This window comes from Alexandromys fortis, unplaced genomic scaffold (genome assembly GCF_014885135.2).
Source record: "Alexandromys fortis isolate MF-2015 unplaced genomic scaffold, M_Fortis_MF-2015_v1.1 scaffold_181, whole genome shotgun sequence".
Classification (NCBI taxonomy): Eukaryota; Metazoa; Chordata; class Mammalia; order Rodentia; family Cricetidae; genus Alexandromys; species Alexandromys fortis.
Window position 1 is genome coordinate 946,224 of NW_026068069.1, and position 14,468 is coordinate 960,691.

Below are 14,468 nucleotides of genomic sequence, written 5' to 3' on the forward strand. Positions count from 1 at the left end.
GCACCCAGTTTTTCCAGTATCGTGTCTTGAAGATGCTATTTTCTAGTGTGTATTTGTGGCGCATTTTGTCAAATATGTGGTGGCTGTAGTTACGTGTATTCTTGTTTAGGTCTTCTACTTTGTTCTAGTCTACAAGCTTGTTTCTGTTCCAGTATCGTGCTGTTTTTTATTACTTTAGCTCTGCAATACAGCTTGAAATCTGGGACAGTGATCCCTCCAGCATTGCTCTTTTTGCTCAGTGTTACTTTGGCTGTCTGGAGACTTTTGGTTCTTATATGAAGTTTATGGTTAATGTAAAGAATGCCTTAGGGATTTTGATTGGGATGTGAATGAATCTGTAGATTTCTATTGGTAGAATGGACATTTTCACAGTATTAATCCTGACACTCCAGAAGGGTGAGAGGTCTTTCTGTTTCTAGTGTCTCCTCCAATCTCTTTATTTAGAGATTTTAAGTTTTCATTATAGAGGATTTTTACCCACTTGGTTGGGTTTATTCCTACATACTTTTTGAGGCTATTATGAATGGAAATATTCCCATGATTTGCTACTCAGCCTACAGGCTTCTATAAGTTGATTTTGAATCTTGTCACTTTCTTTGTGAAACTAAAAACTTCATGAAACTGCTTCTGCATTGGATCATGGAATTTAAGGTAACTGAAATCTGTATTCCCAGGCCTTGACCATGCATATGTGGATCTGGAATAAGGTATCTCTTATCCCCTTTAAGATGAGAACTGTGTTGTTTTTTTGTTTGTTTGTTTGATTTTGTTTGTATCAACAGTAATATAGAGAGGGTCAGCTGATTTCTGAACATGCAGTGGGCTGCACTGTAAAAGGGACCTCGGTTTTAGGGAACATGAATAGTTAATGTCTCAAATACACACATGTTCCTCTTGCTCCAGAAAAAGACCCTCTGTCTCCCTGTGGTCCACTCTGCCTGCTTCCTGCGGTAGATTCTTCAGAACAGAGGCAAATAGCACCTCTTCCTGCCAAGTGTGGAGATGTGGACAGCCCCGTGAAGAACTCTCTCCCCAAAGGAAGTTTCACATATTTTACTTGAAGAAAAAAAAAAAAGCCAAAGAACCGTGTGAATCATGTACAATATTTTATTACAAGAAAAAAATTAAGATGTCTTTTGAATGTTTCAGAGAGTTATAATTTTTATTTTTAATGGGAAAAATACAATGGAACTATCAAAATATTATCTGAATCTCATTTCCTTTTCTTTATTCCTAGGGAAAAGAAGAACAAATATTCACTACCTTCGCTCACATGATTGGTGAGCCTAAGTAGTCTGCTCATCACTACATCTTCTACGGGGTGTAAGGATGTAGGTGGACCAACGTTTTCTTTATTGGAAATGTTTTTAAAAAGCTACACCCTAATGGCATGTTAAAAGAAGACAGGTTTTTGTAGGATGCTGCCAATTCTGTCACAGTTTCTCTGCACCCACACCAACAGTGCAACGGTGATTCAGTGTACATCTTTACAGTGCTTCATGGTCACAATACTTGTGTTCAAGTGCATGTTCGTGAACATGATCCAAGTCTCTGTCTTGACTTCTCCACTATTAGCATAAAAGCATCATTACAGTAGACGGTCTCCTATACTCGCCTCTAAATCTGAATCAAGTTCAGAATACATTCTCTTAAGATTGTTCAAGACGGTGAGGTTTGTTCTGTTTACACATCTCCTGCGGATTACAGAAAATGGGCAGGTTCTGCAGCAGGACACAAGAAAATAGGTCATTTTCTGCACGTATAGCTAAGCTATCATGCCAAGGTAGTGTACACACTGGATAACTTAATGGCATTGGTGGAGAGAAAATAGCACCTTTCAGACAGCCATAAATGAAAAAAAAAAGATCATTTCTTTTTATTCGTGTACTAGACCCAACTTATTCAATTCAAATAAAATTATTTATGAAACCTTATAGTAAAAAAAAATCAAAATGTTTGAATAACCAAAAACAAACACCACATTAGATGTTTGGCAGGCAAATAAATTAATTTGATTAAATTATATGTAATCTGATAATATTTGGTCTGAAAAACATGCTAGTGTGTGTGTATTTATAAATAATGTAATAGCAAAAAGCTACGAGCCAGTTGGCCAGCCCGCCAGAGGTCAACTCTTCTGTTGCAGCTTCTGGGCATAGAAGTCCCTGCAGGTCTCACAGCAGCGCTGGTACCACCGCATGTCCTGGCACAGGTTCTTCTCCCGGATCACCCTGCAGTACACTGGCCACTGGTCTCCCAGGCACTTGAAGGTCAGGGCAGCTGGGAAACAGAACAAGGTGAATTCACCCTGGGAAGGCTCCTAGGTGCCGTCAGTAGGAACAATTTTTACTAATTTTTGTGGATTAATTTGTCTTATTTTTTTTAACGTGTGTATCTTGCCTGACAGAACATACAAGACAAAGAGTGCCCACCCTGCCAGCAGCATGAGTGTATAATGCTCTCAGCTGGGGACAGTTGAAGCTTACTGCAAACAGATTGCTCACAGTCGCTGTGCAGCAGAGCTTTTAAGTTTCAATTGCATTTGTTGATCATCTGTGGTCGTTGCTTTTCCTGTTGCTGTGATAAAAAATATTCCAGTGGAAACAGTGTGGGCTCAAGGCCAAGAAGCAGATAGGGCCAGACGCTTGTGCTCACCTCTCCGTCTCCTTTTCATATAGTCCAAGATTCCATCCTGGGGATTGGTGCTACTCACAGTGGGTGAATCTTTCTGCTTCAAGTAACGTAGTCAAAATAATTTCCATCATGGATGCTAAGAGGCTCGCTTCCCATGTGATTCTAGATCTCAAGCTGATGACTGAGATTAACCAGCATATCTATTGTAGATCTACGTACTATTTACATTTTAAAGACTTATTTATTTTGTATTGTATATATACAAGTATTTTGTCTGCAAATATGGATGTGTATCATGAGATAGTGCCTGACCTGATCAAAAGAGGGCATCAGATCCCCTGGGACTGTAGTTACAGATGGTTGTGAGCCACAGTGTGGATGCTGGAAATCAAACCTGGGGCCCCTGCAAGATCTGTAAGAACTCCTAACCACAGATCCATCTCTCCAGCCCCTGTATGTATTATTTAAATGGGGTCTTGGTATGTAAACTCTCTGGTTTCAGTCTGAGTGTTGAAATTATAATTGTCTACAACCATGTCATTTTTATTCAAAGATTTTAGAAGTTATGATTAAATAAAAAAAAGCATTTTCTTTTCCCTTCTGTATCTACATGTATATAAGTAATCTTTTGTTTCTTTGACGCAGTATCACGCTGTAGCTCATATTGTTCTGTAGTTCCGTATGTAACCAAAGATGGCCTTGAGTTGTCAAACATAAAGTTATAAAACTTAAAGTTCCCAATCATGGTACTTGTGCTTTAAGGTACATCTTTCTTACAGTTTGAATGAGAACTATCCCCCATCAACTCATTGATTTCAACACTTTGATCTCTAATTGTTGGTGCTGCATGGGAAGGATCTAGAACATTTAAGCCATGGAGCCTTGGCAAAGGAAGTAAGACACCCGGAACAGGCTTTGAGATTCTACGGTTTGGCCTCACTTTCTCTCTCTGCCCCCTATGTGTTCATAAAGTGTGATTGACCGAGCTTATGGTCAGCTGCCATACTTTCCTTCGGCCATGATGGATAGAAATATAAATGACCCCTTTCTTCCCCAACTTACTTTTGGTTAGATTATTTACTGCAGCAATAAAGAGAAACCAACATACCCTTCAAAGACTAACAAGTAAAAGATATGTAATTTTAATAAAACCTCTCCATTTATTTTATGGTTTTCTCCTAAATTATACCTCACAGATTCCATGTGGTTGATAGAAAAGGTTACATTTTATTGAAAGCATGCATTTGAGGTACCTGTCTTAGAACTGTTTAACTTTTGTCTTGATTAATGTTATTTTATTTTAACTAATTATTTCAAAGAAACATTAATTATTAGACTCAAAAAGAATTGTGTTTCCATAAAAAAAACAAGCTTACCCATTTCTTTGAATTTTGTGTTTTCAGTATAAAGGTATGTATGATAAATTGCCCCCTTTTATTTGTCTATTATTTAAATAGTGACATCATTTAAATTGTTTTCCCAGAAGTTATACGCACAGGTGAAAAAAACTTAATCCACTAGTTGCCAGGTTGAAGTGATTTTAAAGGTACTAATTGCCAGAGATATAAAAGATAATGCAGTCATTAAGATATTCCATGCAAATATAGGTTACCTGCATATATTATAAATTGATATAAAATAGATTATATTAAAGAACTCAGACTAGCTACAAAAATATTTCATGACATTAAAATATAAGTAACAAAAGATTGTCAGTAACCAATACTGTATGTTCTCTCTCCTATGTGGTTCCTAGGTTTTAATTGCTGTGTGTGTGTGTGTGTGTGTGTGTATGTGTCTATTTCTATGTTAGTGAAGTGTGCATAGAGGCCAGAAAAGTGACCCCTGAAACAGGAACAAGAGAGGCTGCAAGGGAGCAGGATGGGAAGGGTAACAGAGCATATATGATATGAAAGTGGAAAGAGCAATACTGGGGATGAAGGGTACAGTGGGTACCAGAGGCTGTGAGGATGAAGGGTACAGTGGGAACTGGTGGTCATGGGGATGAAGGGTACAGTGGGAACTGGTGGTCATGGGGATGAAGGGTACAGTGGGTACCAGAGGCTGTGAGGATGAAGGGTACAGTGGGAACTGGTGGTCATGGGGATGAAGGGTACAGTGGGAACTGGTGGTCATGGGGATAAAGGGTATGGTGGGTGCCAGTGACCGTGGGAATGGAGGGTACAGTGGGTACCAGTGGCCATGGGGATGAAGAGTGCAGCGGGTGCTGGCAGCAGAGAAATGGATAAGGAGGAGGCAGGTCAACCGGAACTAAGTATGAATGAAAATGTCAAGAAACCTGTCACTTTTTATGTTAATTTAAAAATAAATTTTAAAAAAACACAAAAAGTATTATGTTAAATATCATGTTAAAATATTGCCAGGGCTTGTAAATTTATACTTCTATCCTCAAAGACAAGAAAAGCACCTCACATTTTGTTGTGTAGACTTAGATGCTTGTTTGTTTTTTTTAAAAAAAAAAAAACAGGAAACTGCTTTTATGCTGCCTATCTTAAAGTAAAATTGCATCCAAGATAAAAAGGAGGGCACTGGGCATGGAGAAATTTAAGGTTTATTCCAAAACTTTCCCTTCCCACAGACATCATCATAGTTGATAGTGTGAGACTAGACTGAAGCTTAAATTCTGCTGCAACATAAAAAAGTTGACCTCAATAATGCCACTTTTGGGTATATATCCAAAGGATGCTCAACCGTGCCACAAGGATATGTGCTCAGCTATGTTCACAGCAGCAGTGTCTGTCATAGCCAGAACCTGGAAACAAGCTAAATGCCCTTCAACCAAAGAATGGATAAGGAAAATGTGGTACATTTACACAATGGAGTACTACACAGCAGAAAAAAAAAATAACAACATCTTGAATTTTGCAGGAAAATGGATGGAGCTAGAAAACCTCATTCATTTTGAGTGAGGTAACCCAGATCCAGAAAGACAATTATCACAGGTACTCATTCATAAGTGGTTTTTAAACATAAAGCAAAGAAAACCAGTCTACAACTCACAACCCAGAGAACCTAGACAACAATGAGGACCCTTATAGAAACTCACATAGATCTAATCTACATGGGAAGTAGAAAAAGACAAAATCTCCTGAGTAAATTGGGAGCATGAGGACCTTGGAAAGGGTTGAAGGGGAGGGAAGAAGCAGAGAGGGGAACAGAGAAAAATGTAGAGCTAAATAAAAATCAATAAAAAAAATTTAAAAAAGTTGACGTCAGGTAGTGTGCCGTCAGTATTTCCTAGACTTAGCTTTGAGTTAAATACTTCACGGAAGGAAAGGAGTTTTTATGAAACGTTTAAAAACCCATCTCTGGATATCTAACTCAGATGTGAGGCTCAGCGGCAGGTACCTTTACCTACCGAGTCATATAGAGCCCATATGCTCAGCCTTAATGCAGGGGCGAGGGCTTGGTCCTGCCTCAACTTAATGTGCCAGCCTTTGCTGACTTCCCAAGGGAGGAGTGGATGAGGGGTGGGCTAGAGTTGGGAGGTGAGGAGGGTGGAAGGAAGGGTGGGAGGGAGAACTGTGATTCGAATGTAACAGGAAATAGAAAAAAATAAGTGAATAAATAAACAAATTGAAAACAGAAAACAAAACAAAAACCCATCTCTGACCATTTGGACTAAGTATATTAAAATAGACCCAACTTAGAACCAGGTTAAAAAGCACAGTTTAATAACAACCGAGCTTTCAGGAAATAAAAGACCTAAAAGGATTCCCATGTTTCTGGCAGCCGCCCACGCTGTGATGGGCTTACCCAGTCTTGGTGATGTTATTGTGTTTACATTTATCTTCTCATTGCAGGGCTGAAGGTGGCACGGCCGGTACGCTGCAGGTTTCTCTGAAGAAAAGCATTCATTGCCGTGTCTCCCTGTGATCTTGTGCATGCACTGGATGACACGGGACTGCATCCCTTTGCCGCAGGTGATGGAGCACTGGGGGAGGGAGGGTGTACGAGTTAATTTTGCTGTTTTCCCTGCCTGAATTTCAAGTCACTGTCCATTGGGATGATTGAGGAAATAGCGTTATCTTAAAATACGGAAGATTACGTGGAAGAGGAATATGATTGTGTTTATCCGAGGATTATCTCTATAATATATCATTTTCTATGTAAAGAGTTACTCATGGCCCATGTATGCAGAGGTCATACATCCGTGCTCACTTGGCAGCACTAAGTGAATTCAGTGGGTTTTAAAAAAAAAGTAAACCATGAATTTAGGAGGTAACAGTGAGGTAGGGCAGGGGAAGAATTGAAAGGGAGGGAATGGGGAGGTGGACCTCAAATAGATTAAAGAAAATGGAAGAAGTCAGATATAAGTAAAGAAATGAGTTTAAATAAAATGTAGGTTTCCACATTGTCCCAACTATCTGTGTCCAATTTGTGTAGTAATAATGATTTAAAGCATGTAGGCACATATGTAATGTCACTAAGAATGGTGTAAGAGGTTTTTATGAAATATACACATGTATTTGATTATCTGTTATTTATTTTCTTGTGTGCATGTGTGTTTAAGCCAGAGGAGGACCTCAGATGTCACCCTCAAAAACACCATCTACCTCCTTTGAGGGGAGATCTCTCATTGGCTGGAGTTTGCTGAGTAGGCTGACTGACTGGCTGGGTAGCCCCAGTGAGCCTTCTGTCTGTACTACCCAGCACTGGGATTATGGGTGGTGGGCACTAGAGCCCAAACCAAGTCCTCCTGCTTGTGACACAGGCCTGCCACAAACTCTGCTTCCTCTGCGACTTCCAGGAAAGATGCTGTTTAAAGAGGCAAAAATAAAATAAAATAAAATAAAATAACTAGAGCATCTATAGGGTAAGAATACATGGAAAAATATTCTGATCTATATTCCTAATATTTCTGTAGAGTTTCAGGGCAATTGGGATCTTTTAGAAAGTGAAAGGGTTAGAACACTGCTAGAGAGGAAAGGTTCCGCTTGATGAGACAGAGGAGGGCCGCAGCCATCCTTAATCATTTCCCCCAAAAAGCCTGGAAATTTCACTGACCCGTCCTAATCCTTCCACCTCATAAGACTACAAACGATGTGAGCGAACGGAAGCAACACATCTTTTCTCCCCCGGGAACTACTAGCAAAACCAAAATAACTAAAGATGACAAGAGAGAATTAGCTGATAATGGCTAACTTCAGTTTCAGGAATACCGGAATAACAAAAAGAAAACTTTAGTTGTAGTTCATAAGAAAATCAATTTTTTTTTGATTTTTCGAGACAGGGTTTCTCCATAGCTTTTGGTTCCTGTCCTGAAACTAGCTCTTGTAGCCCAGGCTGGCCTCGAACTCACAGAGATCCGCCTGCCTCTGCCTCCCAAGTGCTGGGATTAAAGGCGTGCGCCATCACCGCCAGGCTAAGAAAATCAATTTTGTAATGATTGAGCACAACCTGAAAACCAATACAGTACCCAAGGAATAATGTAAATTCTGTAATTTGTTTAAGTAAGCGGTATTAAGTCTGCTATTGAAACTAATAAAATAAACTTGATTAAATTAGGTATTTAATGTTTTTATAATTTTATTCCCACTAGAAAATTTCAATAATGAAACAAAGCCTAGCAGTAATAATTATTTTCTTTCTAAAGTACAGTTTGGTAAAAATTTTATCACTCATATGAGAAAAGAGTGAGCAAATATTTGACGAGAGACAGCTGGGATCCCAGGGAGTCTTCTACACTTTTTCACTCCTTACAGAAGACAAAACTAAACAATTGGTATTTTCTCAAATGACATCACTGTGATTAAAAACAGACAGGCGTTAAAAGAGAAAGCCAAAATAATTTTGGTACTGGAATTAAGAGACTTTGATTTCAGTATTGCCCCTGACAACTAATGTATCTGGGACTTATAGTTTAAGTTCTAACCTATGATGGAAGTAAAACATCTACATAATCTATTATCATTGCTACTGCTATTCAGCAGTTTTCCAGAGTTGAAGCTGGATAAGAAAAGACTTGCATTACTAACTAATGATTCTCCAGGAACACTGAAACAGTCTGGCAAAAGTTATGTCAAACCGTCTTAAAAATAATTCTCTGCTTGAGTGTCTCTGAATGCCCCCATCAATTGAGGTTTTAAAAAAACATTTATTGATTAACCATTATGTTCTGGATCCTATACTGAAAATAAAGCAAATGAGATATTTATACTGCTGACCTGGTATTGTATTTAATACCCTTTATTAACAAAACACAGTGACTAATGCATGGAATTAAAAACGGATTACTAAATGCAGGGGGAATCCGGTGGTTTCATCCACTTTATGCCAGTTGTTTAATATTTAAAATAATAATTTATGTTACAAAGACACGGTTTCCTTTGAGACAAAAAGAAAGTGGTATTACCCTTTCTGAAAGCCTTGTACCATGCAGTCCCAACCCTAGCCAAAACAGCACCAGGCTGTCTCCTGTGTCAAAGCACTGTTGTTTAAAGGTTGAATGTGGCGTTTCCCAACCAAGGAATGCATAAAGAAAAGGTTTACATTTACACAATGGAGTATTACTTAGCTGTTAAAAACAAGAGCAATAGGATATTTGAAAGCAAATGGATGGAACTAAAAAAAAAAAATTCATCTCAAGTGAGGCAATCCAGACCCAGAAAGACAAACTCATAAGTGGATATTAGCTATAAAATAAATGATAATTATGCTACAATTTGGTAGCATATCATAAGACTCAGAGAGACTAGATAACAAGGAGGGCTCATGGGGGCACATGCAGACCTCCCCGGTAAGAGGAAATAGAAAAGATTTCATGAGTAGACTGGGGGTGGGTGGGGAATAGGAACATGAACGATCGGATTGAGAGGTGGAGGGCGGAGGGAGAGAGTACTGAACAAGACTACTGGAAAAGCTGGGGAACATTTCAAAGTCAGGTAGAAGCCTGGTGCAAGGAAATTTTCCAGGAATCTATGAGGATGAGCCCAGCTAAGACTCCTAGCAATATTGGATACATATCTGAAAAGAACATCTCCTGTGACCAGTTAAGACTTCAAGTGGAAGGAACGGGAAACTAACCCAATCACGTAACATTTGACCCACAGTCTGTCCTGCCTATGGGATATGCTGGGGTAAAGGTAGACTAGAGTCAGAGGGAGGAGGCAACCAATGATCGGTCTAGCTTAAAATCCATGCCAGGAGATTAAACCCACCCCTCACACTGCCTGGAGCACCAGGACCCACAAGCTGGATGACCCAGAGACCCAGGATAAAACAAAACATGACTTAAGGAGAAAAATGTCAATGTAGTAATTAATGCCTAACAATATTCTACTATATACATAGATCCATGCCCAGTCCAGTTGTCATCAGTGAGGCTTCACCCAGCAACTAATGGAAGCAGATATAGACCCACGGCCAAACATTAGGTTGAACTTGGGGATTCTTGCAGAAGAGAAGTAGGAAGAATTGTCGGAGCCAGAGGGGTCAAGGACACAAGAAAATACACATAATTAACTAACCTATGCTCACAGAGACTGAAACTACACCCGGGGAGCCTGCATGGGACTGACCCAAGTTCTCTGCATATATATTACAGATGTGTAGCTTGGACCTGTTGTTAGATTCCTAACAGTAGGAACAAGGGCTGTCTATGATTCTTCTGCTGGCTTTGGGACTCTATTCCTCATACTGGGTCACCTTACCCAGTCTTAATACATGGGAAGATGCTCAGTCTTACTACAACTTGATATGTTATGTGTTGTTGCTACTCATGGGAGACCTGCCCTTTCCTAAACAGAAATGAAGGAGAAGTGGATTGGGGGGTGAGAAGAGAGGGAGATGGGAGAGGGACTGGAAAGAGAGGAGGGATGGGAAACTGAGACTGGAATGTAAAATAATTTTTCAAAAGTAGGCCAAGAAAGCCATTGAGAGTAAGCCACTAAGTTTCTCTATGGTCTCTGCTTCAGTTCCTGCCTCTGGATTCACCTTGAGTTCTTGCCGTGGCTTCCCCACAATAATGGACCATGATCAGGACTTATAAACTAGATAAAACCTTTCCTTCCAAGTTGCTTTTGTTCATAGTGTTTTATCACAAAAACAGAAAGCAAACTAGAACATCTTTCTATCATACTATAAAACACAGAAATGATATTCTTGTTAAAATTCTTATTAAATAGCATGAGTCACATCCCTTTGCCTTAATGATCAATCATTGGCACAGTTTGTCTTTGGATACAGTGACCATAGAGTTTGTTGCCCATCAGGACTCTGTGGAAGAAGGCAATGCTTATGATTATTCTAAGACTATAAAAATGCAGTCGGACAGTCTGGAGTAAACAAGGACATACAGTTACCCTATGTATAGGCAAGTTATAAACAAAATTATGTATTAAGCAATAACACAAATGGGTTCATTAGTACCTGATTGTCTAATACTGTTTAAATAGATGCAGAATTGTTTCCTCAAAGCTCCAATAAATTTATAATCATAAAGCCTATTTCATTAATTCATTCAATAAATAAAAACTCAAACGTGACCATGTACCAAGTCCTCTTTTGGATACTCAGATGTAGGGGTACACAGGAGAGAAAAGGCCATTTCACGCTTAGGGGCTTGCATTTTTATGGCCAGTGAAGGTAAGTAAGAAACTAGTCAAATACATTGTGTTTGCAGATGTAACCAGGTTCTGTGGAGAAAACAAAGACCCTGAAGGAGAATGGAAGAGTTTGGGGTAGTGGGTTTTGCTGCTCAACTGAGAAAATGGAGAAAGATTCCTGAAGAAAGCCTTCCTCTCCAGGCACAGGCCAGCCATGAACACAAGCCCGTGGATTCCAAACATTTGCTTGCTTCCACTGAATTCCTCCATTTATACCTGTCTGATTATTTTTCCCATATATTATGTATTTTCATACATTTATGAGTTACAATATGTCAAATTGCTCAGTAGGAGTATGGCAGCATAGGGTGGGGTGTTTCTTCATACTGGGAATCAATTTAAAAATTTATCTCTCTTATCTCCATTTTTCTTTCTAATTAACCTTGATCTTCACATATATCATGAAAAAATTTAAATATACTTGAAACATGGCAACTCCTTTGACTTCTAACAAAGCAAAATTGTTAAAATAACAAATCCAATTCATTAAAAACATAACAGAAAAATCCAAGCCATACCAGACCCCTTGCCACTGAGATTACATTGGCAAGGAAATAGTGCTAGATTATTGCTAACATAGAGTCCTGAATTGTGTATTGTGAAAATCCATTTCCCAAACTTTAAGATTGCCCCGAAGGACCCTTGCAACAAAACAGCTCATGATTCAATCCTTCATTCTCACTCGGTACAGGAAACACAATCATGTTATCCTAGCTCTGCGGTGGTGATCTTTCGAGCAAATGTAAGAAGGTAAGTGTAAAGAGGAAAAAATTTCTAAAAATGCCTTTGGACATTTCCTTGTTGACAGAGCTAACAAGGCACATAGAGAGTCAATGTTAGGAATCCTTCTCTCTATACAGAAGGAACTCCAATATCTTGATGCAAACTTTATTTTAACTAATATTCGTCATGACAGGTTACACAAGAAAATAGTCTCCATGCTTTGACATAATTGAGCAATGTTTAGAAAATGTCACTTTAGATTTTTCTAAGAGAATCAGTATTTTCTTCTGTTGAGACACAGTGAAAATTTCTAATACTCAAGTCAATTACATTTATACCTCAGCTCCATACCAAAAATTAAACATAAGAGAAATTTGCTCAATACTTTAATTCCTTTGAAGTATAAAAATGATTAGTTTGTTAAATAAGGACCACGGAAAGAAATATTGGTCAATCAACCTGTTATAAACCATAATTGATAATACTTTAAAATAAGATGTTTATCATGCCAGGCAGGTCTGTATACTATTTTGCAAGGTCCACAGCTGAGTGTGCCTGGTACCATGTGTAGCACCTTCCAGCATTCTGAGAACTAGAAAGCAGGAATGAGGCTTTCAGGTCAGTACCAGCTTGATATCTTGATATTCTAGTAGATAAGTGTGTGGTGTCTCCAGCAATGGGGTCCTACCAGAAAGTTCTTGAGGCTACCAAAAACATCAGGAAGAGCTCATAATATCTGAGGGTCGATGGGAACTCATAGCCACCAACGATTCTGAGTTAACTCGTTCCTGACATCAATTTTTTTTTATTTGTTATGCCTATTGGGACATTATTGTCTCATTATAGGGTAACTATTTAAAGTCTTTTCATGTATCTCTGTGCTTATATTTTGGGAAATTTCTGCAGTAGTAGTTTGTCATACCTACAGAAGGTCTATAGAGTTACTTATCACTCCCTATATTCTCTTCTCTACCCTGCCCTATGCCAAACCCCATTTAACCCATTATTCCCATTCCCCTTTGTATTACTGTGTTCTAAGTTCTAATCTTTGGAAGTTCCCATTCTCCATGGCTCCTTACTAATTTCCATGCCTACTGGTACAATAGTAGCATACCCATCACGAGAATAGCCAGCCATTTTCTGATTGATGTTTAGCTTCTCCCCTCAGACAGAATCCATATCTAGTGAGGTTTTTTTCACTATTGTATGGTTGATGAGACAAAGTAATAAACAGATTCTAAATGACTTTCGTTACATTCACAATCAGTGCATCTCTCAAAAGTCATCAGAGAAGTTTCTAGCAGCAGATGGGGAAGGGAAGGATGTAATCAAAATATAATACATGAAATTTCAAAAACTTATTAAAAATGTATAAGTGTACATTGTCAAACCTTATCACTTTTATCTTAAGCCTTGGTGTGTTCAAAACGTGGGCCACATGTGTCCTAGGATAGACATAAATGTGGCCTACGCTTTTGTAGATTGCTTCAGGTTACTTACAATACAGCTGGATATTCCCATGGCTTACATCCTTTCTGACATTCTTATGACAGGTAAAAAGAACTGACTGGGTCCTAGAAAGCTTACACTGTAAAGATTTCTAATGCTTCTAGGAGGGACAATAAAAGGAAGAAGGGGGGAAAAGTGCTTGAATTAAAGAGTATCAGAGCAGCTGTCTGATTCGTGGCACAAAAGAGCTCAATATATACAATACACATATATATTGGTGTCAGAATGAAATATTTCTGGAACTGGAAATGCTATTTTACCTTAATTATGGCACTTTCAAAATATATATTGAAATAGTGACGAAATACACTATATCAGCCAACTATTGTTACAGAAACATTTCACATTTGTTAATGCAGCTGCAACTTGAAGCAAGACTTTTATATCGTTTTGCATTGAGTATAGCTATAAAGGTGATATTTGGGGTCTAAGCTAGTTATCGCTCATTCTCAATCCTTAGATTACTTAGCTATTTGGAACAGATGAGGGATTTGAGTATATAGCAATGTATGGATTTAGATTATATGATCAATAATTTGTCATTGAACTTAAGAAGCATTAATCTGTGTAAGTTACAAACAGTTCTCAGGGAATGAGAAATTATTCTAGCTGTGAACACTGTAGAACGTCACCGAAAGGTTTTACCAGAAAGGCACAAGACAGGATAGTAAAATTATCTCTAATGAGTTTTTATTTAAAATTTGCTAGATTAAAAAACCTAATATAAGTTTCGTTTAATTTTAAATTTCTTGAAAATAAGAAAAACAATCATTCCATGTATTTAAGTGTTAAAAATAATATTTCTCACAGTTGGCCTGCATAGAGATTACCCAAGATTCCTTACTTCTAGAGAGTGCCAAAGATATATATTTTGGACAGAATGTGTTTTCTCGAGGCCAAACACTAAGGAGAGCACTGTAATATTTTACTCACTTCCAGCTGGCTGTTAGAAGAAATAGGAATTCCTAAATTAAG

At 38.4% G+C, this 14,468-nt stretch overlaps 1 protein-coding gene and 1 long non-coding RNA gene across 2 annotated transcripts in view; one reads left to right on the top strand and one right to left on the bottom strand.

Moving 5' to 3' along the window:
- Positions 1–14,468, top strand: part of LOC126487845 (uncharacterized) — a 182,091-nt gene that overhangs the window by 72,814 nt on the left and 94,809 nt on the right. The window lies entirely within an intron of this gene.
- The window catches only part of Adamts19 (ADAM metallopeptidase with thrombospondin type 1 motif 19), a 175,119-nt gene continuing 161,733 nt past the window's right edge, over positions 1,083–14,468 (bottom strand). The window contains exons 22-23 of the mRNA XM_050120872.1: positions 6,412–6,589; positions 1,083–2,280 (exon numbers count right to left, since the gene is read on the bottom strand). Coding sequence (XP_049976829.1) covers positions 2,129–2,280; positions 6,412–6,589 — 330 coding nt within the window. The 3' untranslated portion in view covers positions 1,083–2,128. The remainder of the gene's footprint in view (positions 2,281–6,411; positions 6,590–14,468) is intronic.